The sequence below is a fragment of the Scyliorhinus canicula genome, chromosome 4 (genome assembly GCF_902713615.1).
Source record: "Scyliorhinus canicula chromosome 4, sScyCan1.1, whole genome shotgun sequence".
NCBI lineage: Eukaryota > Metazoa > Chordata > Chondrichthyes > Carcharhiniformes > Scyliorhinidae > Scyliorhinus > Scyliorhinus canicula.
The window spans coordinates 143,868,118-143,892,285 of NC_052149.1; the positions used below are offsets into that span (position 1 = coordinate 143,868,118).

The 24,168-nt window shown below is 49.3% G+C and overlaps 1 protein-coding gene across 2 annotated transcripts in view; it reads left to right on the forward strand.

Moving 5' to 3' along the window:
- The window catches only part of adam19b (ADAM metallopeptidase domain 19b), a 200,579-nt gene that overhangs the window by 101,029 nt on the left and 75,382 nt on the right, over positions 1-24,168 (forward strand). The window contains exons 4-7 of one of the 2 annotated variants that reach the window (XM_038795297.1): positions 395-473; positions 5,182-5,258; positions 17,599-17,788; positions 18,507-18,572. In XM_038795297.1, the coding sequence (XP_038651225.1) occupies positions 395-473; positions 5,182-5,258; positions 17,599-17,788; positions 18,507-18,572 (412 nt within the window). The remainder of the gene's footprint in view (positions 1-394; positions 474-5,181; positions 5,259-17,598; positions 17,789-18,506; positions 18,573-24,168) is intronic. The other variant, XM_038795298.1, reaches the window with a different exon arrangement.

Here is a 24,168-nt window from a genome sequence, read left to right on the forward strand (position 1 = left end):
CCGTGCTGGCCCCTTGTAGGGGCCAGAATTGCTGATCCTGAGGCCGTATTGTCGCCGTTGAGAAACATGACGGCGTCAACAATTAGCCTCAGGATCACAGAATCCCGCCCTTGATGTTTAAATAAGGGATAAAGGTATTGAGAGATATGGGTGCAGTGTGAGAATAGATCATTTGACTGGACGAAACCTAAGTGGACTATAAACACTGACAGAGCTATTGAGCGACATGTCCTCCATCAATGACATAGTTTCTATATTAACCTGAACGTTCTTAATTAAAATCATGACTTACATCTAGACAGGTTCAGGGGTTGGAATTTGAGAGTGAGCTCTGATATTATAAAACCTGTCAAGTTTATTGAGGTATGAAATGGAAGTACCTCTGTCTTTTCAGGCAATTGATGGCATCGGGTTACGCCGAGACTCACTACAGCCAGACTGGAGAGCAAAGAACCAGCTACCCTGACCACAAGGTGAGTCTGAAATGCAGTATGTGACTGGGGGCAGCTGGGTTACAATGGGTGATCTTGTTGAGGAGCTGCTAGAGCTGATCTGAATTGTACCTGCTGTTAAGCCTTTGACAGTACATGGCTGAGCAGTGCCGTGTAAATAACTCGTATGCTTGCACTCAAATATCTCTGTATCTGGTCAAAAGTCTGGCATCTTGCTATAAATCCGAAACATTCACCAGATAGGCTAATTTTAAAAATCCACCTCTCTAAATAAAAGAAAGAGCTTGTGTTATTGGCCCAATGCACTAACATTTCCCAGATTTTGTGTGTACTTTTGCATTGTGATTTGTGAGCATTAGAAATAAATACATTTCAGTGTGGCCCTCTCTATAGGACTCTGTGAACGGGGAAAATAATGGTGTGTCTCCTCAGCCAATCAACTTGAAAAGTTCTCACATTGAGACATGCAGAATTTAAATCGGGAAGTCTAAGCTGGAATATTTAAGTCAAAGTCAAATAACGTACAGAAGTAAATCAAAGAGAAAATAGGGATTAAGCGAGAGAGAGATAAAAGAGGCAAAAAGAAGTTATAAAAGTATATTAATTTTACCATTGTCATGCATCTCCAGTGGTAGTTAAAATCTGATGGAATGGGCGGTACGGTGGTTAGCACTGCTGCCTCACGGCGCTGAAGACCCGGGTTCAACCCAGGCCCCGGGTCTCAGTGTGGAGTTTGCAGATTCTCCCCGTATCTCCATGGGTCTCACCTCCACAACCCAAAAAGATGTGCAGGGTAGGTGAATTGACCACGCTAATTGCCCCTTAATTGGAAAAAAAAAGAATTGGGTACTCTAAAAAAAAATTTTTTTTTTAATCTGATGTAATGAGATCCCATATTAATTAAAATATATTTTCAGTGCCAGAGCAGTTGGTCAGTGCCAGGCCATTAAAAATTAACTTCAACTTGAATGGGCAAGCCTCAGGTTTTCTGTCACGTTTAATGCTATAGGGGTGGCAGGGTGGTGCAGTGGTTAGCACTGCTGCCTCACAACGCCGAGGACCCAGGTTTGACCCTGGCTCCGGGTCACTGCCCGTGTGGAGTTTTCATTCTCCCCGTGTCTGTGTGGGTCTCATCCCCACAACCCAAAGATGTGCAAGGTAGGTGGATTGGCCACGCTAAATTGCCCCTTAATTTGGAAATTTAAAAAAAAATGTTTTGTGTTATATAGCCTATGAGTACCCCAAATTCATGTTGTTGCATATATTTGAATGGAGAGTCTCTCAGTGAGGAAACAGTAGTGTTGCTTGTGGAGGAGGATGGCAAATCGGACAACAATTCATGATTTTTGTGTTTAACTGTGTATGTCCTGGGAGATAGGTAGCTGCAGTCCAATCTACAATTTAACAACAGTAAGCACTGATTGCTTCACTAATATTCCCACTGCTAAGTCCAGATGATTCTAACATTTTTCATAGCCTGAAGATGCCTCAAAATGTTTTATGGTCAATGAAACATAGTCACTGAAGTTTGCAACCAATTAACGCACGAAATGCCACAAGCAACAATATAGGCAGCATTGTATGGGCCCTCCTACAGTCCAGGTTAGGTGGATTGGCCATGCTAAATTGACCCATAGTGTCCAAAAGATAGGTGGGGCTACAGGTATAGATTTGGGGTGTGGCACTAGGTAGGGCGCTGGCTCTGAGCTTCAGTGCAGTCTTGATGGGCAGAATAACCTCCTTCTGCCCTGTAGGGTTTCTATTCTATGATTAAGCGGCTAGTTGATGGCCACTTAAGTGCCCCTTTCCATCCTAGTCTTAATTTTGAGGCTAGCAGGAGGAATTCATGGATGGGGTGGAAGCCTGGCAGGTCACCCTGCTCAGGCCTTGGTCTCGAAAGGTTTGGGATATGGGGAGAGGGGGGGGGGGGGGGGGGGGGGGGGGGGGGTTGTCTTAAGGGGTGCCTCCATCACTGGTCATCTTTCTGTTTCGTCATGTGTTCGGGGTCGAGATGGAATTCTTTGGAGTTTGTCTATTCTCCCAAAGTAAGCTGCTCGAGACTGTACTTCGTTAAAACCATAGCACTTTGTTTAGAGCCACACGTGGGTCTAAACGGGGCCTCACGGTAGCATGGTGGTTAGCATCAATGCTTCACAGCTCCAGGGTCCTAGGTTCGATTCCCGGCTGGGTCACTGTCTGTGTGGAGTCTGCACGTCCTCCCCGTGTGTGCGTGGGTTTCCCCCGGGTGCTCCGGTTTCCTCCCACAGTCCAAAGATGTGCGGGTTAGGTGGATTGGCCATGCTAAATTGCCCGTAGTGTAAGGTTAATGGGGGGATTGTTGGGTTACGGGTATACGGGTTCTGTGGGTTTAAGTAGGGTGATCATTGCTCGGCACAACATCGCGGGCCGAAGGGCCTGTTCTGTGCTGTACTGTTCTATGTTCTATGTACGTGGGGCAGCATGGTAGCACAGTGGTTAGCACAATTGCTTCACAGATTCGATTCCTGGCTTGGGACACTGTCTGTGCAGAGTCTGCATGTTCTCCGTGTGTCTGCGTGAGTTTCCTCCGAGTGCTCCGGTTTCATCCCACAGTCCAAAGATGTTCAGTTTAGGTGGACTGGCCATGATAAAATTGCTCTTAGTGTCCAAAGAAAAAGGTTAGGTGGGGTTACTGGGTTACAGGTATAGAGTGGAGGCTTGGGCTTCAGTAGGGCGCTCTTTCCAAGGCACGGTGCAGACTCGATGGGCCAAATGGCCTCCTTCTGCACTGTAAATTCTACTGTTTCCATATTGAGACCTCTGCATGAGATTGGAACTTCTCCTCCCTTCAGATCTGTTTTTAAAAAATATATATTTTATTGAGGCATTTATATATATATATATACACATCAAAAACAACCATAAAAAAGCAAGCAAACAGGAATGCAAATAATCACAACAAATAAAAACCTAACACCCCACCATCCCGCCATCTGCTCCCCAACTCCGCTACTTCCTTTTTACCCCCCTGCCCGTGCAACCCCCCCCCCCCCCCTCCACTGCTGACATCTTAACTATTTTCGAAGTCGATGAATGGCTGCCATTTCTAGGCAAACCCTGTAGTGATATGCATCACCGTATATACACAAGGAGTTAACGTAAATACACTACAACTAAGTAACCACTAGAGGGAGCACCAGAGATGTCATGACATGCAGACACGCAACCAATGGGCAATCAGGACACCCAGAGGTGGCATTACCACAAGGGGGCACTCCACAACCCATATAAAAAGGACAAGGCACACAGGCACTGCCTATTCCACCGGCAGAAACCAAGAGAGCAGGACAGGGTTGACTATCAGCATCATCACACCCTAGCACATGGTCGAGAGCAAGCTTGTATAGTTAGCAAGAGTAGACTGAGTTACTAGAGACAGATTAGTAGAGTGTCGAACTCATTTAAGAGCATTGTTAATCGTTCAATAAATACGTTAAACTTATCTCCGAGTCTGGAGCATCTTTCAGCAGAGCTTACATCAAGTAGCAGCTTATGTTACTAGCAATAAACATAACACAACAAACCCCTCCACAGTCCCCCTCAAGGCGAACTTTATCTTCTCCAGTCTGAGGTACTCTGCCAGGTCACTCACCTAAATCCCCGGTTTCAGCGGCTCCGATTCCCGCCATTCTAATAAGATCCGTTTCTGGGCTACCAGGGAGGCAAAGGCCAAAATATTGGCCTCTCTCGCCCCCCTGGACTGCCAGGTCTTCTGACACTCCAAAGATTGCCACTTCTGGACTCGGGACCATCTTTACCCTCACGACCTCCAGCATAACGTCGGTGAACCCCTGTCAGAATCCCTCAAGCTTCGGACAGGCCCAAAACATATGGACATGATTCGCAGGCCCACCCGCGCATAGCCCACACCTATCCCCCACTCCTTCAAAAACCCTGCTCATCCTGGCCACAGTCATATGTGCCCTGTGAACCACCTTGAACCGAAAAAGGCTTCGCCTAGCAAATGAAGAGGATGCGTTCACCCTCCTCAAAGCCTCCTCCCACAACCCAACCACCAACTCCCTCCCCAACTCTTCCTCCCAGTTACCAGATCTCTGTTGCTCAGTCATGTGATGTTACACCATCATTACACCAGGATCACGTGCCTCTGATGGTAACCTTTTACTCTAAACATTACAGTTCAGATTGAAGACTGTTTTTGAGCTGGAAGACAGGTCATCAGCACCTGTGTAGAGTTCGGAGATGTCCTACTGGTTTGCAGCTTTGGCTCTTAAGTTCGTGGGTGTGGATAAGTTAAAACCAACCTCACGCACAGATCAATGCCAGTCATGTGGAACAAATTCCTGTTGCAAGGTTTTCAGTCATGAGGCGCAGACCTTAGTTACATTTTCCCAGCAAGGTATTCCCGTCACATGGATAGCCAGGGAGCACCAAGAGGCGTTAAGCTCCCAAGAATTGGGGCTCACAGCCCTGGGAGTGTTGCGTAACAGGACTGGGAGGAGGTCAGCGTCCCACACAGGTTTCCGCGCTCAGGATGAACGCACAGAAACTCAAGTGGATTGTCCGCATGATGACCAAAATCCACTGGGCCAGAAACACTGAAGGCAAAACATTCAGCATTATATCCCATATACTCCAGGGTTGCTGTTAGCTGGACAAATATATTCACTATTCCACAGGATGCCCAGGAACTGCTTTGTCATTATTAACCTGTTTGCTTTTGTTTCAGGCACACTGTTTTTACCATGGTACTGTGAAAGGTTTTGAGCACTCCAGTGTAGTACTGAGCACGTGCATGGGACTCCGGTAAGATTGCTGATGCATGTATTTAACTACCTTGCATAAAAATGATTTCACAATCATCATTTGATTTGCAAATTTCCTCACGAATTCTAGAAGCAAATTTTCCTTCAGTTAGCAAACATGTGCGTATGACTTGGGCAGGGGGTAGTGGAGATGCAGATTGGTATGTGGCAAGAGGGAAACACTGCATTTTTATTTGTGAAATAAGGCAGCAGTGGTAAGGTTGGTAATTATAGCACTATCCCTTGATGCCTTGAGGTGGTGACAGTGAATCTTCTCCATGAAACTCTGTAGTCTTGATGATGATGGAGGTCCTATGATGGAAAAAACACAAACTTGCGTTCCTATAGCACCTTTCACAAGCTCACAGACAACTACATTCTTTTCAGTCAGCATGGTCAAGGGAATGTCGGGAAATGAAGCAGACAGCGGGCACTCATTAAGGTCCAATAACTGACCGGATATTCTTGCCATGATTCTCCGCTCCGGCGACAGAGTGTGGGTGCCGGCGGGAAAACGGACGCGTTTTACTTCGCTGCCTGCGCCCGTTCCAAGACGGCATTCTCTGGCCTACAAGGGGGCTAGCAGGGGCATGGCGGGAAGTGCTGGGGCGCGACCTCGGAGACTCGGCGCCACGTAAATGACGCGGCGTGCGTGCTGCGAGTGCACAGCCGCCGATGGGGGACCATGGCACCACGGCGAGCAGCGCCCAGGTTCACACACCATGACCTGGAGACGCTGCTGGACGCCCTTGAGGAAAGGAGGGGGCGTCTGTACCCCGGACCCGGCCGGAGGGTGCCAGAAAACGTGGCCAGGCGTCTGTGGAGGGAGGTGGGCGCGGCCGGCAGTGCCGCAAAAAGCTCCACAACCTACTGAGGGCAGCCAGGGTGAGTACCCAGCAATGTGCCCATGGCACCAACCCCTCTACCACCCATATGTGTGACACCCATCTCCTCCCCAGGGGGATGGTACAACCACAGCCGTGAGGCACATGGCTGCAGCCACCCATACAAGCCGCGTTGGCCCTGTGCCCTGTGCACCCATGCCTACATAGACCCAGGAGTGCATCCGCGGCCAGGAGCAGGAAATGGTGCTGGTCATGAGTGCCACACAGGCCAACACCGCAAGGATGGCGTCCGCGGTGGAGACAATGGTGGCGACGGTGTTGGGCATGGGTCTGAGCCTGCAAGGCCTGGGGCTATCTGTGCACAAAGCCTCCGCGGCCTGGGACAGGGCTGCCGTCGCACAGGAAGCCATGGGCCAGAGCCAGCTGAAAATTGCAGAGGCGCTCAACAACCTGGCCCAGTCCCAGCAGGCCATGGCCCAGTCCCAGCAGGCCACGGCCCAGTCCCAGCAAGCCATGGCCCAGTCTCTGCAGGCCACGGCCCAGTCCCAGCAGGCCACGGCCCAGTCCCAGCAGGCCACGGCCCAGTCCCAGCAGGCCATGGCCCAGTCTCTGCAGGCCACGGCCCAGTCCCAGCAGGCCAGGGCCCAGTCTCTGCAGGCCATCGCTGACAGCATCAGCGCCATTGGCCGGGTGATGAACGGCGTTGTACAGAGCCAGACACGGATGGCGCACTCCCTGAGCACCATGGCCATGAATGTCCAGATGCTGATCGGTACCAGCGCAGGCCTCCAGGACTGGCAGCGCCAGGTGATGCCAGTGCCCCAGATGCTGGATCTGCCCGCACTCCCATCTCATGGAGAGCCCCGGGGGCCACCGGGCACCCAAGATGGGAGTAGGAGGTGCTGGGGCCTGTCCCGGGTCCCCCTGCAGGGGGGTCCCGGAACCCCACGCCACTTTCGCCCCTCCCACCCCCCCTACCGCCCTTGGTGCACCTGGTGGGCAGCGGGCAGAACAGGATGACACCACGCCATCCCAATTGCCCGAGGTGCAGCCTGGCCCATCCAGGCCCTGTCGCCACAGGAAGCGGCTGCCCAGTCACAGGGCAGGAATCACAGGAGTCCATCTCCAGTTCTGCTGTCAATTTACATTATTAATTTTTATCTGGTCACAGGATGTGGGCATCGCTGGTAAGGCCAACATTTATTGCCCATCCCGAATTACCCTTGAGAAGGTGGTGGTGAGCAGCCTTCTGAACAGTGCATATGTTGTAGTTACGCCCATATTGCTGTAAAGGATTTTGACCCAGCGACCGTGAAGGAACAGCGATATAGTTCCAAGTCAGGATGGTGAGTAGCTTGTAGGAGAACCTGGGGGTGGTGGTGTTCCCATGTGTCTGCTGCCCTTGTCCTTCTAAATGTTAGAGATCGTGGGTTTGAAAGGTGCTGTCAAAGGAGCCTCGGTGAGTTGCTGTAGTGAATCCTGTAGATGGTGCAGACTGCTGCCACTGTGCCTCAGTGGTGGAGGGAGTGAATGTTTAAGGTGGCAGATGAGGATGCCAATAAATGCTTTGTCCTGCATGGTATCCAATGTCTTGAATGTTACTCACCGGGAAAGTGGAGAGTATTGCACCACACTCCTGACTTGTGCCTCGTAGATGGTGAGCTGGCTTTAGGAAATCAGCAGGTGAGTTACTGTCTGCAGAAAGTCCGGCTCTGACCAGCTGTTGTAGCCACAGTATTTGAATGGCTGTTCCAGTTCAGTTTCTGATCAACAGTGACCCCCAGAATGTGGATAGTGGGGGATTCAGCAATGGTAATGCCATGGGAAGATAGTTTGATTCTCTCTCATTGGAGATGGCCATTTTCTGGCCCTTGTGTGGTGTGGATGTTAGTTGCTACTTAACAACCCAAGCCTGCATGTTATCCAGGTCTTATTGCACTTGGTCATGGACTGCTTCAGTCTCTGAGGAGTTTATGATGGAGGGCAGGTCATTGACGAAGCCGCTGAAGATGGTTGGACTCGTGCTCATGTGTTTGAACCCATGACTCAATATAATGAGCGTTACAATTTAGAAAGGCTGATTCCTCGCTTAGGGAATTCCAGGTGATCAATCCAGTGATGATGAAGGAATGGGGAAACATGTACTTGTCAGAATGGTACATGTCCTGGAGGGAGGCCTCATGATGATATTCCTATAGCACTGCTCCAGTCTTTGGCAATCATAGAACTTACAGGGAGAAGAAGATAATGTTGAATTCATTCTGGTGTGCATTAGGTGAGATATGCCAGTGCCATGTGCCAGCAGTCATTGCTAATGTTATGTTTCCACCTGGTCTATTTTTTTTTAAACAAACAATTTTATTGAGGTATTTTAGGCATATAAAAAAAGTGACATTGTACAGTACAAAAAAAAAGAAGTCAAGACACAAATTAAACATAGTGCAAACCATGGCTCTGTTCACGCATGGACCTGCCTCAATATCCCCCTACTCTACTCCTCCCACAGATAATCCCACTTGACCCGGTCATAAGTCTTTTCAGCATCCATGGCTACCACTATCTCTACCTCCCTACTCTCCAGGGGCATCATAATCACGTTGAGCAGCCTTCTTAGGTTGGCCACCAGCTGCCTCCCCTTTATAAACCCGGTTTGGTCCTCCACAATTACATCCGGTACACAGTCCTCAATTCTGGTCACCAAGATCTTGGCCAGTAACTTGGCGTCTACGTTGATCAAAGAGATCGGCCTGTATGACACACAAGCCTCCGGGTCCTTATCCCGTTTCAGAATAAGCGAGATGGTGGCCTGCGACATTGTCGGGGGTAAACTCCCTCTGTCTCTTGCCTCATTAAAGACCTTGACCAGCACCAGCCCCACTATCCCGGCAAATTTTTTGTAAAACTCCACCGGATACCCGTCCGACCCCCGGGCTTCACCCGACTGCATGACCTTCAGGCCCCCAAATATCTCTTCGATCCTGACCAGGGCCCCCAGTCCGTCCAGGAATCGCCCCCCCCCCCCCCCCCCCCCCCCCCCCCGGGGGATTCCGAAGTGTACAGCTTCCTATAAAAGTCCCGAAGGACCTTGTTCAGCCCTGCCAGGTCACCCACTAGATTACCCTCCCCATCCACTACCCTCCTTATTTCCCTAGCCGCTTCCATTTTCCTTAGCTGTTGCGCAAGCATTCTACTGGCCTTCTCCCCATGCTCAAAAATTGCGCCTTTTACCTTTCTAAGCTTCTCTACAGCCTTGCCTGTAGTCAGCATCCCAAATTCGGCCTGCAGCCTCTGTTGTTTCCTGAGTAACTTTGGCCTTGGGGATTCCGCGTAACTCCTGTCCGTCCGTAGAATTTCCTTAATCAGTCGGTCCGTCTCTGCCCTGTCTGTCCTGTCCCTGTATGCCCGGATTGAAATCAGCTCCCCTCTCACCACTGCCTTCAGTGCCTCCCAGACCACCGCTGCCGAGACTTCTCCAGTATCGTTCACCTGCAGGTAATTCTGCACGCATTTCCTCAGCCTCTCACACACCACCTCGTCAGCGATTAATCCAACTTCCAGCTTCCATTGTGGGCGCTGAAAGCTGTCCTTACAAAACTGCAGGTCTACCCAGTGCGGAGCATGGTCCGATATGGCAATTGCCGAGTATTTTGCCCCCACCATTCCGGCCAGCAGGTCCCTACTCACAACAAAGTAGTCAATTCGGGAATACACCTTGTTGACGTGGGAGTAGTATGAGAACTCCCTTGCCGTCGGCCGGCTAAATTTTCACGGATCTACTCCCCCAGTTTGCTCCATGAACCCTCTCAGTTCCTTTGCCATCGCTGGCAACCTGCCCATTCTTGAACATGACCGGCCCAGACTCGGGTCCAGAACTGTATTAAAGTCCCCACCCATGATCAGCTTACGCGAGTCCAAGTCGGGGATCTTCCCTTGCATCCTCCTAATAAAATCCACATGGTCCCAATTCGGGGCATACACACTGAGCAGGACTACTCTCACCCCTTCGAGCTTACCCCTCACCATAACGAACCTGCCACCCCCATCGGCGACTGTGCCCTCCGCCTCAAATTGTATCCTTTTATTAATCAGGATCGCAACCCCCCTCGTCTTAGAATCAAGCCCCTATTGAAAGACCTGACTGACCCAGCCCTTCCTTAACCTAACCTGGTCTGCCACTTTCAGGTGCGTCTCCTGCAGCATGACTATGTCCGCCTTCAGAACCCGCAGATGTGTAAACACACGTACCCTGGCATCTCCCTCTTCACTGGCCTGTTTAACCCTCTAACATTCCAGGTGATCAGCCTGGTTGGCTGTGGTGGCCCCCCCTTGCCGATCAGCCATCCCCTTTCCTTGGCCAGCCCCCCAGCCATGTGTCGCGCAAAAACGGACCCAAACATACAGGCAATTTTCAAAACAGGAGAGACACCACATATACTTAAAAGCTCTAACATGAGTCCAAACACCCTCAGCTCAGGGCCAGCCTTTGCTTCTTAACGAAGTTCATCGCCTCTTCGGGTTCCTCGAAATAGTGGTGCTGACACTCATACGTAACCCACAGTCGCACCGGAAAAAGCAGCCCAAATTTCACCTTGTCTTTCTACAGTATCTCCTTCACCTGCCTGTTGCCTCCCCTCCTCCTGGCCACCTCAGCGCTCAAATCTTGGTAAACACGCAGGGTGGTATTGTCCCAAGTACAGCTTTGTGTGCTCTTTGTCCATTGCAGCACCCGTTCCTTGTCCAGGTACCTGTGAAAGTATACCACCATCGCTCGTGGGGGACCCCTTTATCGCGGCTGCCTCACCTGCACTCTGTGTGTCCTGCCCACCACCGGCGGGCGCAGGAACACCTCGTTCCCCTGCAACCTGTGAAACATACCCTCCACATACACGGAAGTGTCTGGCCCCTCTGCCCCCTCCGGGCGGCCCACGATTCTCACATTCTGCCGGCGAGATCTGTTGTCCAGGTCCTCCAGCCTTTCCAGAAGCACTTTTTGCTGGTCCCTCAACCTCCGAATCTCCACATCTGCCACCGTTTGAAAGTCAGCCTGCTCCTCCACTGACTTCTCCAACTGCTGGAGCTTCTCAGCCTGATCATCCAGCCTTTTTTCCATCCGGTCAATGGACTTCTGTAGCGGCTCCAAATTGTCACGCTTCAAAGCCAAAACGTCCTCCTGCATAGTCTGCAGCAGCTGCTCCATTGTGGGCTGGGCTGTTGGCACCTTGCTCTGAACACCAGCCGTGCTGGTCCCTCTCACAGCCCTGACTCGACTACATCTTCTGCTGTTTACGGTCCCTCCGGCTTCTTAGATCCATAAAATTCTGTATGGGTCCTGTGCCTGAGTACTATTGCTTTCCAGTTCTGCTCTCAAAAGGGCAAAAAAGTCAGGGGAAAAGATCCAAAAGTCCTACCGAGAAAGGAGCCACCAAATGTGCGACCTCCTCCCTCAAAGCCGCCACCGGAAGTCCCACCTGGGCTATTTAACCATCCCGCCAATGTACATTCCCAGAGTGGCCAATTCTTCACATGTTCCCCTTGAGTAGAATCATTCAATAATATTTTGTTGTGAGCCACAATGCCAAGCATTGTTCTGTTGAGGGTCAGTCTTGAATAATTATAACACTATCGACTACAGAATGTGAGTTCCTGATTTCAATCACATTTCATAAGGGTGGTTATACCTTCCAAGGAAAAGGGAAAAAAGATGTCAACGGAAAATTATTAATCGTGTAGTCTGGTAAGGTATCCTTACACTTGGCATGTGAATGTTGGGAAGATGTTGCTCCGAACAGCAATTGCTTACCTCGATGTTTAACTCCACAGGCTAACAACTTGCAATCTTAATGTTTAGTTATTGGTAAATAGGCTGACCTTGGGGAGCTGACTTGGAATGGGATCTGTTTCTTATTTAAATAGCTAAAAACTTGAGTCATGTTACCTGGCAACCGGCGCCATTAATGTCTTATGCGGCAAATCAAAGCTATGTTCAAAGTGAAGATTGCTGTGTTGATGGAGCAATTATGAGGTCTTAGGAGTGTAGTAGCAGCTGGGGATCTTTTAAGCAGATGTTCAGGATTTGATGCCTAAGGTCAGTTTAAAACAGGATTTTTCTATTTATATCTCTGAAGGAAGCCACAGAACAGGTCCCAGGATGAAAACAATGAACTTCCTGCAATGGACTTACTGACAAGGTCAAACAAAGCAGCTCACTAATGTTTATATGGAAACAGGGAACAAATTGTGTGCAGGTGGAGATTTTTACTCTTCAAGAATTTTTGCAAAGGCTTTCTGCTTCACAAGGCCAAAATGCTTTTCTTAATGTCACACGTAGTTCAAATCCGGCCCATCTATGTTTACTGTGAAGATCTTTGGCCAATAATGCAATACACCTGGTCCTTTGACAAGTCACTGTAGCTCAGCAGTATCGCACGAGCCTCTTGAGTCAGAAGACTGTGGGTCCATGGCCTTGTTTTCGAGCCTTGAGCACATACTCCAGGCTGACACTTTAGTGCAGTAATGTGGGAGTGCTGCACTGTCAGAGGTGTGGGGCGGGATTCTTCGTTTTGCCAGCGGCCAGGGGTTTCCCGACAGCGTGGGGCTGCCCCACAATGGGAAAACCCATTGACCGGCCGGCGTAATGGAGAATCCCGCCGGCGGGTCGAGGCAGGAAAGTGGCGCGGCGGGGCGGAGAATCCAGCCCACTGTCTTTTGTATGAGATATTAAATTGAGGTCCTTTCGAATGGATGTAAAAGAGCTTACGGAGTTCTCTTGGGGCCGTTGCCAATATTTACCCTTTAGTCAACAGCGTTAATAAAGACTGAGATGGATTTCCAACTTCCAGGGCGGCTGACACTGGTGATTGACTACACAGGACACAAGCTATAATTGGTGGAAGTGAAAAATTGGGCATTTGGTATAACGAGAAACAGATCTAGAGTATGTTTTACACCCGAGCAGCAGTTGAAAATCTGAGTTAGAAAATTGCGGGTTCAAGGCCCATTCCAGAGGCTTGAGCAAATAATTTAGGTTGACACTTTGGCAGGAATTTGCTGATTTGTTTGGCTAAGTGTTGTTTTGGGCAGGAAAAGCAATGATTAGCCCGCTTGTGGCACTGGCAGTTTTTCAGCATGTTTTTAGGGTCTGAGAGAAAAACTATTTTCAGCGAGGGCTTCACCTGTCTCCATGGTGGGTGGCTTCTGATTAGCTCGCCCGCCATCAGCCAAGCGTTTCAGTCAGCGGGACGTTCCATTACCACCCCCCCCCCCTCCCCAGCCACTTTTTAATGGTCCAACAAAGGGAATGGTTGCAAGAAAACCTGCCCCAAGATTCTTGGAGAGCTCCCTCACCAGAATGTTCGATGCTGAGGAGGAACATTGGCACATCCTGTACCTGCAAATGGGGAGGAGACCCTCCAGCAAGGTCACCAACCCCACATGTGAGGCGTTGGCAGTGCTGGTAAGTGGCAGCTCGTTGCAGAGGAGGACAGGCATCCAGTGCCGCACGATGATGAATGATCTCCTCCGTTCAGCCAGGGTAAGCCACTCGCCACTCACCCGTCCATCACACATCCACAGGGAGCTTACTCATTGCCACCTCAAGGGACACCACCGTTCGCTCTCCGAAACACTTCTACATCTCCACTGCAGCTCATCCCCTCATCACCTCCTTTCTCCCACTCACTAATGCCTGGCATCTTCACCATCTGCCCTGCCATGCACCCTGCTTGCACTCTCTCCACATCTTTTCATGCAGGACAGGCTGCCACATAATAAAAAAAAGAGAGATCCCAAACACGGGTGGAGGGATGCCCGAGTTTAAAATTCTTTCGCAATTCGAGGAGAGCCCCCCTCCCCCCAGCTGGCCAGAAAAGGAAGAAGACTGCTCCTGCACCGATGCAGAGCAGTGCCAAAAAAACAAGTGAGGACCCAGCACATTGTCATCCATCATGGCAAGCTAATGTGAATCCTGTTTCTTCTGCACAATGCCCCTGCCTATGAACATCTCCCTTCTCTTGCAAGCACGTCAGGGGAGTAGTAGCCTGATGCTTTCACAGACCAGGCACAGGATCCCACCCTAGACACCAGGTCTCATAAATCTGTGGACGTGGAGATCAAAGAGGCATCACAGCTTTCACCCACATCTTCCACCACCGCAGAGACACACAGCTCAGTGGGTATTAGAGAGGCCTCTGGGTTACAATCTGCTGAGCAAATCACTCCCTCTGATCCACAGCAGGTGGAAGCAGGAATGTTCCAGGGAGCCAGCATTCGGAGGATTGCTGAAAGCCAGGAATCTGCTGAGGCCCAGTCAGATGACGAGCCTCTGGACTTGGTCATGCTTTAGTTGCTGGTGCTCCAAAGGCAAAGTCGGGAACATCAGGAAGGGATGTCAGCTACACTCCTCATATTGAAAGGCCAAAGGAGGACTCACAATGTCTTATGTCTGAGGTGATTGTGCTGGCACTCTGAGGCAGCTAGGTCAACACTGTGAAGGGGGCAGACACAGTGGAGACCGTGGTCAAACTTCTGCCCTGCACCAAGGGAGGGCATGAACTCCATGGTGCATGGTGTACCGCATGATGCAGGACGTGTACTCCATGGTGCAGGACAGGTAACCCATGGCACAGGACGTGCACTCCATGATGCAGGATGTTCACTCCATGGTTTGGGCACTTGTGGACATCCCCATGTGTAAACGGCAGAGGACGATGAGGCTTCTTGAGCTGCCCCTCTCTCCCAAGGAGGAAACCCGGGGTTCTTGTGCACCCCATAGACAAGAAAAGCTGGTGTGTAACCCAGGGCCTTCCATCCAGGAGACTCCGGTATTGTCCAGTCCATTCGACTCTCCTCTTCCTGTGACCAAATCATCTTCCAACCCACAGGCCGAAGAGGGTGGTTTCGCTACACAGCAGCACCCCAGAAACAGGCTGGGGCCCTCCAGATCCCAGCCCACCAGAGGATGCCCACCAAGGTCATCACAGACAACAGGTCGTGGCAGATCGCAGATTGCCTCCACCTCTGCTGTGGATCCTGAGGGGAACACCAAGACATAGTAGTCGGATAAAGAAGGTCGAATTGCATAGCATTGGCATGGCACGGGTGTAATGCACTTATAGATAGCGACTACAATGTAAATTGTCTCTGTAAATAGAATAAATCTCACTTTTTGCAACCTCTCTGCAGCTCCCAGCTGCCATAAGGTTTCTTCCTGTAGTGCCGCTGAGATTACTGCAACCGTGTCCCACTGAACTGCGGGCTGCTCACTCCAGAGCTCCTCCATCAGCTCTCTGCAAGGTTGCCAGCACATTGGTTGCCGTCACCTCACACTGAGTGAGCACGTCAGACTTGCCAGTTTCTCCTTGGGAATTAGGATGTCTCCCATAATGTTCAGGGCCACTGTCATTAAACCCAGTCATTGTGAATCATAGAATCCCTACAGTGCAGAAGGAGGTGATTCAGCCCATCGCGTCTGCTCCTGCTCTTTCTCCAATAGAACACCCTACCTAGGCCCAGTCCCCCGCTTCCATAACCCCACCTAACATTTGGGCAACATTAGCATGGCCAATTCACCTAACCTGCACATCTTTGGACTAGCGCCTAGAGCCTTATGAAAAGTCTGTCTCTGTCTCCGGTGACACTGAACCTCAGGGGCACAGCTAACTAACGAGGAGTCGAGGTCAGGAGAGATGGAATTGTCTGCGTTACATCGCCCTGATATGACGCTGATCACTGCGAGTTCGCGAGCTGCCTTCAACAAGACAGGAGTCAGACATTCACAGTATCGCTTTGAGGAACAATGCACTGTCCCCACTGCAAGTCATCATCATCCTCCGGTAACGTTGGGAGTGTGGGCAATCACTCCCTGCCCCTGACCCAAGCCTTATCAGTGAGGGTGTGTGGTGCTGGCAGTCAGACGGGACTTCAGCTTGAGTGGACATTATCATTGGCCCTAATCATCACCATCCATGAAATGGGAGGCTATGAGGGTGCCCCGAGCTCTCCCGCCCCTTCTGGCCATCGCCACTGCCTGTTGGCCTTCCTCCGCTCCCTCCAGAACCTCCTCTTCCTCTTCATCAAAGGAGCTATGCCTCTCTTCCATCGCTACCTCAAACAGACCATACCCCGTTGAAGGATCAGGTTGTGAAGAGCGAAGCAGCCAACCATGATGCGCGACACCTCTGTGGTCTATATTGCAGGGCTGCACCAGACTAGACCAGGCACCAGAACCGTATCTTCAACATTCTGATGGTCTGCTCTACCAAAGTGTGAGTTGCAGGATGAACCTTGTTTTATTGAGTTTCTGCTGCACTCTGAGGCCTCCGCATAGGCATCATCAGCCACAACCTCACAGGCATCCCTTATTTCTGAGGAGCCAACCCTGTGGCCGCTGCACTCCATCACATACATCAGGTATCTGAGAGCAGCTAAGGATGTAACTGTTGTGAACATTCCCCGGGAACCTGAAAGCACACACCTGAAAGATGTTATTTGTGTGGTCACAGACTAGCTGAACATTCAGGGAAGTGGCAACCTTTGCAATTGATGAACTGCACTCCCAGATGCAATAGGAATTGGAGAGCCACGTAAGTGCAGTCAGTGGAAAGGCTGCTTTCTGGGTAAATCTAATGTCTCATGTGTCCTGGCTAGCCTGATTCCGGTTGAAATGGATGTAGTTGTGAGCCCTTGTGAAGAGTGTATCCATCCCCTTCTTGGTGCACTTCTGCGCAAAATGCTGCAAGGGTCACCTGTGGAGTCCTGTAAGGATCCAGTCGTATTGAAGTTGAGGGCGGCTGCGACTTTCAAAGCCACAGGCAGTGGATACCCCCCAAGTCCGTGTGGCACTGACTACTGAACAAGGTGGCACAAATGAGTCACTGTCTCCTTGGGCAGGCAAAGTCTTCTCCAACTGGTTCTCATAGAATTTACAGTGCAAAAGGAGGCCATTTGGCCCATCGAGTCTGCACTGGCCCCTGGAAAGTACACCCTAATGTACACGCCTCCACCCTATACCCGTAACCCAGTCACACCACCTAATCTTTTGGACTCTAAGGGGCAATTTAGCACGGCCAGTCCACCTAACTTGCAAATCTTTGGGACAATGGGAGGAAACTGGAGAACCCAGAGGAAACCCACGCAGACACGGGGAGAATGTGTAAACTCCACACCGTCACTGAAGGCCGGAATTGAACCCGGGTCTCTGGCACTATGAGGCTTGTGTCCTCACTGAATGTGATGGCCAATTTAATGCCAAATGGTATTGTGATGGAGGTAGGGGAGGTCATGCTACGAGGAGGTAGGTTGAGACCAGCTCATTGGCTTCACATTGAATCCTTACACCGGTAGACAATGGAAGTTGGATTTGAGCTTGGCTGCTAGAGTTCAGTGGTTCACAATTAACTCATTATCTCACCATCCTTTATGTTATAATGCCATAAGGTGAAAAGGTAATAAATTGTTCTCTGACAATGAAAAGTATATTACCTGATATTTCCTGCCTAGGGGCTTGATCAATCTCAACGCAAATCTCAGTTACTTGGTGCAGCCCCTTGAAGACAGCCTTGATCAACACCTAATCTACAGGGCTGAGCACCTGAAACTTAAAAGAGGGACCTGTGGACATCAACCGAGCAAACACGAGGAAAACTGGATCAAAGGTTTCACTAGGCAGTTCCATCCAGCACATCATCGGGTAAGGATAGAAGTAAATCTATTCTTTCACACATCTATTCTTTTCCACATCTACAAATCTATTCTTCTGGATAATCATTGAATTGTTGGTTGCCTTCTGTTTTTATGTCTAACGTGTGTTTTTTCCCCCCTTTACCTCAATGGTTGTTGAGTTGGATAGCAGTATTCACATCTACACATTCATTAAGGCAATTAACACTAACATTCTCAAGACTCAGATGTGGCCTGGAGTACACATACTCCAACCTCACACACTAGCATTGACCAATCTCCAATCTTAAACCACCATTATGCAGAGAAACCTCAAATGGATAAGGTAGAAAAATTCTGAATTCTAAAAAAAAACACTTGGCGCCAAATGATACATCAAGGGATGATGGCAAATGAACACGCAAATGTCCACCCATTTCACTAGACTAAGTCCTCCTGAAGTCTGTTATTATTTCAGCCAATTGGTTAACTCATCCACTTTAAGCAGGACAAAACCTTTCATTAAAACTGAAGTGAACTGAATGTGTTAAATGTTTACATGTTCAGAGGCCACAGGATTAAACCATGGGCTCAGTTTTTTCAGGTTCTGTTAGGCACGGTTGAACGTTGAATTGAGCTTTTTTTTTAGTTCGCCCATGCTGCAGTAGTGACATTATACAGATTCACATCTGGACATTATATTGTGGATTGTGCTGAATGGCTCTAAGTGTTACATTTGCTCTGCACAGGAAAAGAGAGATGTGGTGAAGGATATGAAGTATGTGGAGCTGTATTTAGTGGCTGATTATGCTGAGGTAAGGCTCTTTATGCTCCATGTGAGACTCCCCTCATTTGTCTAGGCGAATGGTCGCGGCTCCGAGCATATTAGCACAGAGATTGTAAAGGATGAAAGGAATAATAAATCGGGATAAGGAGTGGCTGGGTGGGAAGATGGAGGGAGGACGATGCTTGTCAGTTTTGGGGTTTGAGAGGGAATGAGTTGGAGCAGGAGAACACTCATTGGGGTTGGACCAGGTTTTTGGGTGTAGCACGTAGGATGTCATTAATGAGCAGACCATTTTTATTCTCATTGCCCAGTAATGATAATAAATAGGGAGAGATTTAAAACCATGCTGCCAATTCGGTGTCACCATTAAGCGTTTCATGAGTGAGCGAGACGGCCGGGAAGGGCTGGCGGTGTGTTTTTATAAGCCATGTTGGTTGGGGTTTGTGTTTGGGGGGAATGATGGTTATTTTTTTGTGTGTTCTGTTGTGTGTTATTGTTGAAAAGTGTTAAATTTATAAATGCCTCAATAAAATATTTTCTAAAAAAAAGAGTTTCAGGGGTGAATTTACACTTGGGGGTTTCCTAGTCGTCTGTTGTAATGTTTTATTCATTCATTCGCAGACTGAGTGTAATCGACAAGACCAGCATTTGTTGCCCATCCCTAATTGTCTTTGAGAAGGTGGTGGTGAGCCACCTTCCTGAACCGCTAAAGTCCATGTGGCGCGGGGGCACCAACAATGCTGTTAGGAAGGGAGTTGAAGGCTTTTGACCCAGCAACAGTGAAGGAAGGGTGCTCCACATCAGGCTGGTGTGTGATCTGGAGGGGAACTTTTAGGTGATGACGTACCCGTTCTTCTGCTACCCTCTTTCTTTGAAGTAGCAGAGATTTTGGGTTTGGAGCTTACGACTTAGGAGCAGGGGAAGGCCATTCGGCCCCTCGTGCCTGGTCCGTTATCTGATAATATCATAACGGGAACCATCTTCTCAGTCTATACTGGACCTGGTGTTGGGGAATGAGCCCGGCCAGGTGGGAGAAGTATTAATAGGGGAGCTTTTCAGGAACAGTGACCACAATTCAGTAAGTTCCCTCATGACTTTATATATTTCAATAAGATCATCTCTATTTTTTCTAACGTCCAGTAGATAAATACAGGCCTAACCTACCCAACCTTTCTGATAAGATAACTCCTTCATCCCAGGATTCAGTGAAGTGAACTTTCTCTGTGCTATTTAATGGGCCTGAGCAAGTTGCCATAGTGTGACTTGTAGTTGGTACCCACTGTTGCCATTATGTGTTAATGGAGGAGAGAGTGAATGTTGAAGGCGGTGGATGGGGTGCCAATCAAGCAGGCTGCTTACTCCTGGATGGTGTTGAGCTTTTTTACTGTTGTCGGAGCTGCACTCATTCAGGGAAGTGCAAACTATTTCATCCTGACTTATGCCTTTATAAATGGTGGATAGACTTGGGGGAAGTTGATAGGCTTCAAGGAAGACTTGACGGACGAGCCCTTGAAGAACAAGGCATGGCTACTTTGTCAGGGTATGATGGGTCTTCTGCAGAGATTATGATGGACAATTTGGGAAAGCTCATCAGAAATGATCAGTTCACCTCTGTGAGCAGAGAGGATTGAAGCAGAGAGGATTGGGGCGGCCAGGGACCCAGGTTCAATTCTGGCCTTGGTGCAGTTTGCACATTCTCCCCCTGTCTGCATGGGTTTCCTCTGGGTGCTCTGGTTTCCTCCCACAGTCCAAAGATGTGCAAATTAGGTTATGTTAAATTGCCCCTTAATGTCCAGAGATGTGTAGGTTTAGTTAAGGGTTTATTGGGATATGGCGGGTGTGTGGGCTTGGATGGAGTGATCTTTCACAGGGTTGGTGCAGATTCGATGGGCTGAATTGCATCCTTCTGAACTGTAGGGATTCTATGATTCTGTGATAAGGTTAGGACATCAGGAAACCTTCTCTTCTTCAGTTTCTTCAATGGATCCTTCACAGACATTAGAATCAAATCACTGGGGATCTCCGTTTAACATCTTGTCTGAGGAGCAATACCTTTGACACTGTGTCGCTCTCTCACACTGCAATCGAGTGTCAGCTTGGACTTTACACTACGGTCCCATGGATCAGGGCTTGAATTTTCAATGAACTCGAGGTGAGAAGGTTGGCATTGACCTAAGCATGCCATGATTGGCTCGCCAGGAAAGTGACACATTCAAAAATCACTTATCTCAAATGCATGGATTCCCACAAAGTTGCTTCCAGATCATTAGTTAACTGCCATTCTCCTGTTGAAAAAAGACCTTCACAACCCGTCCGTTTAATTTTGACTCATTGAAGGTGGAGGAAGAAGAATGAGGAAAGCTTACTATTTATACAATGTGTGGGTCACTTTAAGCAGCATGTAGACCATAACAGCATAACCTTGCTCCTTGGCTGTGAAACATGGACAACTTAAACTCTCAAGAAAGGGAAACGCTCAGTGAGAGGGTGAAAACAGGACCTGGAGGCAGTAACCACCGCCTAGAAGAGCGGACTAAAAGAGGACAATTCTGGTGATACAGAGTGTTCACAGCACCTGGTCTGCCCTCAAGGCCTCCATAATCAACAATAATTATTGTTATAATTAGCCATCCCCCAATTTAGCACATTCACCCAAGGCCCACTCTTATCCTTGTCCACCAGCACTTTAAAACTTACTGAATTGTGGTCACTGTTCCTGAAAAGCTCCCCTATTAATACTTCTACCACCTGGCCGGGCTCATTCCCCAACACCAGATCCAGTATAGACCCTTCCCTAGTTGGACTATCTACATATTGTTTTAAGAAGCCCACCTGGATGCTCCTTACGAACTCTGCCCGTCCAACCCCTAGAACAAAGTGAGTCCCAGTCAATATTGGGGAAATTGAAGTCTCCCATCACAACAACCCTGTTGCTTTTACTCAAATTCTGTCTACCTATCTGCTCCTCCATCTCCCACTGGCTGTTGGGAGGCCTGTAGTAAACCCCCAACATTGTGACTGCACCCTTCTTATTCCTGATCTCTACCCATATAGCCTCGCTGCCCTCTGTACCCGCAGTACAGCTGTGATATTCTCCCTAACCAATAGCGCAACTCCTCCACCCCTTTTGCCTCCCACTCTATCCCGCCTGAAACATCTAAATCCTGGAACGTTTAGCTGCCAATCCTGTCCTTCCCTCAACCAGGTCTCTGTAATGGCAATAACATCATAGTTCCAAGTACTAATCCAAGCTCTAGGTTCATCTGCCTTACCTGTTATACTTCTTGCATTAAAACACATGCACTTCAGGCCACCAGTCCCGCTGTTTTCAGCAACATCTCCCTGTTTGCTTTCCTCAGAGCCATACTGGCCCTATTCCCTCGTTCTCTCACAATTTTTTCACCTTCTGACCTATTGTTCCGGTACCCACAACTTGCCACTTGTCAACCCAAGCCTGGATATTGTCCAGGTCTTGCTGCATTTGGACATGGACTGCTTCATTATCTGAGGAGTCGCGAGTGGTGCTGAACATTATGCAGTCATCCGCAAACATCCCCACTTTTAACCTTATGATGGAAGGGAGGTTATTGATTACGCAGCTGAAGACGGTTGGGCCGAGGGCACTACCGTGAGGAACACCTGCAGTGATATCCTGGAGTTGAAATGATTGACCTCCAACCACCACAACCATCTTCCTTGTGCCAGGTATGACTCCAATCAGATTTACCCTGATTCCCATTGACTTCAGTTTAGCTAGGGCTCCTTGATGCCAAACTCGGTCACATTCTGTCTTGATGTCAAGGGCAGTCACTCTCATCTCACCTTTGGCATTCAGTTCTTTTGTCCATGTTTGAACCAAGGCTGTAATGAGGTCAGGAGCTGAGTGACCCTGGTAGAACCCAAACTGAGCGTATTGTTGCTGAATAAGTGCCACTTGATGGCACTTTTGATGACTCCTTCCATCACTTTACTGATGATGGAGAGTTGACTGATTGGGCGGTAATTGGCTGGGTTGGACTTGTCCTGTTTCTGGCAGTTCTGGAGCACAATCTTCAGCACTATTGTCGGGATATTGTTTCTTGATATCACATGGAGTGAATCGTATTGGCTGAAGATGGACATCCGTTGCAGGGGACCTCCAGGGAGGCCGAGATGGGTCATGCACATGTGTGGTAGAAATCATCCTCAACCCTGAGTGACTGCCTAAAAAGATCAGGAAACAAAACAACAATTTCCATCTTCACTGTCTGGGGCATATTCTCAGCACATTCTGGACATTCTGGACAAGCCCTCCGTATACACAGGATCTGCTCAGACAAGGAGGAGCGCAACAGACACCTACAGATGCTGAAAGATGCCCTCGTACGAACGGGATATGGCGCTCGACTCATTGATCGACAGTTCCACCGCGCCACAGCAAAAAACCGCACCGACCTCCTCAGAAGACAAACACGGGACACCACTGACAGAGTACCCTTCGTCGTCCAGTACTTTCCTGGGGCGGAGAAACTACGACATCTTCTTCGCAGCCTCCAACACATCATCAGCGAGGATGGACATCTTGCCAAGGTCATCCCCACACCCCCACTACTGGCCTTCAAACAACCGCGCAACCTCAAACAAACCATTGTTTGCAGCAAATTACCCAGCCTTCAGAACAGCAACCACAACACCACAAAACCCTGCCAGGGTAATCTCTGCAAGACATGCCAGATCATCGACATGGACACCACCATTACACGTGGAAACACCACCCACCAGGTACGCGGCGCATACTCGTGCGACTCGACCAATGTAGTCTACCTCATACGCTGCAGGAAAGGATGTCCCGAAGCGTGGTACATTGGCGAGACCATGCAGACACTGCGACAACGAATAAACGGGCATCGTGCGACTATCAACAGGCAGGACTGTTCCCTTCCAGTTGGGGAACACTTCAGCAGTCAAGGACATTCAGCCTCTGATCTCCGGGTCAGCATTCTACAAGGAGGCCTTCAGGAGACGCGACAACGCAAAATTGCTGAGCAAACACTTATAGCTAAGTTCCGCACGCATGAATGCGGACTCAACCGGGATCTGGGATTCATGTCGCATTACATTCGGCCCCCACCAACAAGCCTGGACTTGCAGAGGCCTACCGACTGAACTGGCTTGGGACAATTCACACCTCTTTAACCTGGAGTTACCTCTCTCTCTGCATCTTTGATGATTTGATTGCCTGCAGGTGCTCGCATTCCGGGGCATCTCTGACTGTGTCTATATAAACATTTCTGGAACAAGCCTTTCCATTCACCTGAAGAAGGAGCCGTGCTCCGAAAGCTCGTGTTTGAAACAAACCTGTTGGACTTTAACCTGGTGTTGTAAGACTTCTTACTGTGCTCACCCCAGTCCAACGCCGGCATCTCCACATCATTTCTGTATGGTGTTATGGATGGAACCACAATACCAGCAGGAAGCCCAAAGTTCTGCTTCAAGCATGCTTGCAAATGTGACATGAAGGACTCAAACATCGATTATGAACTTGGGAGGCACTAGCTGACAGCAGAGAAAAATGGACAATCTTCTGTGGACTGCCGTGCACCCTAAAGATGACCAATGGCTACAGCGGTTTAGCAACAGATGCA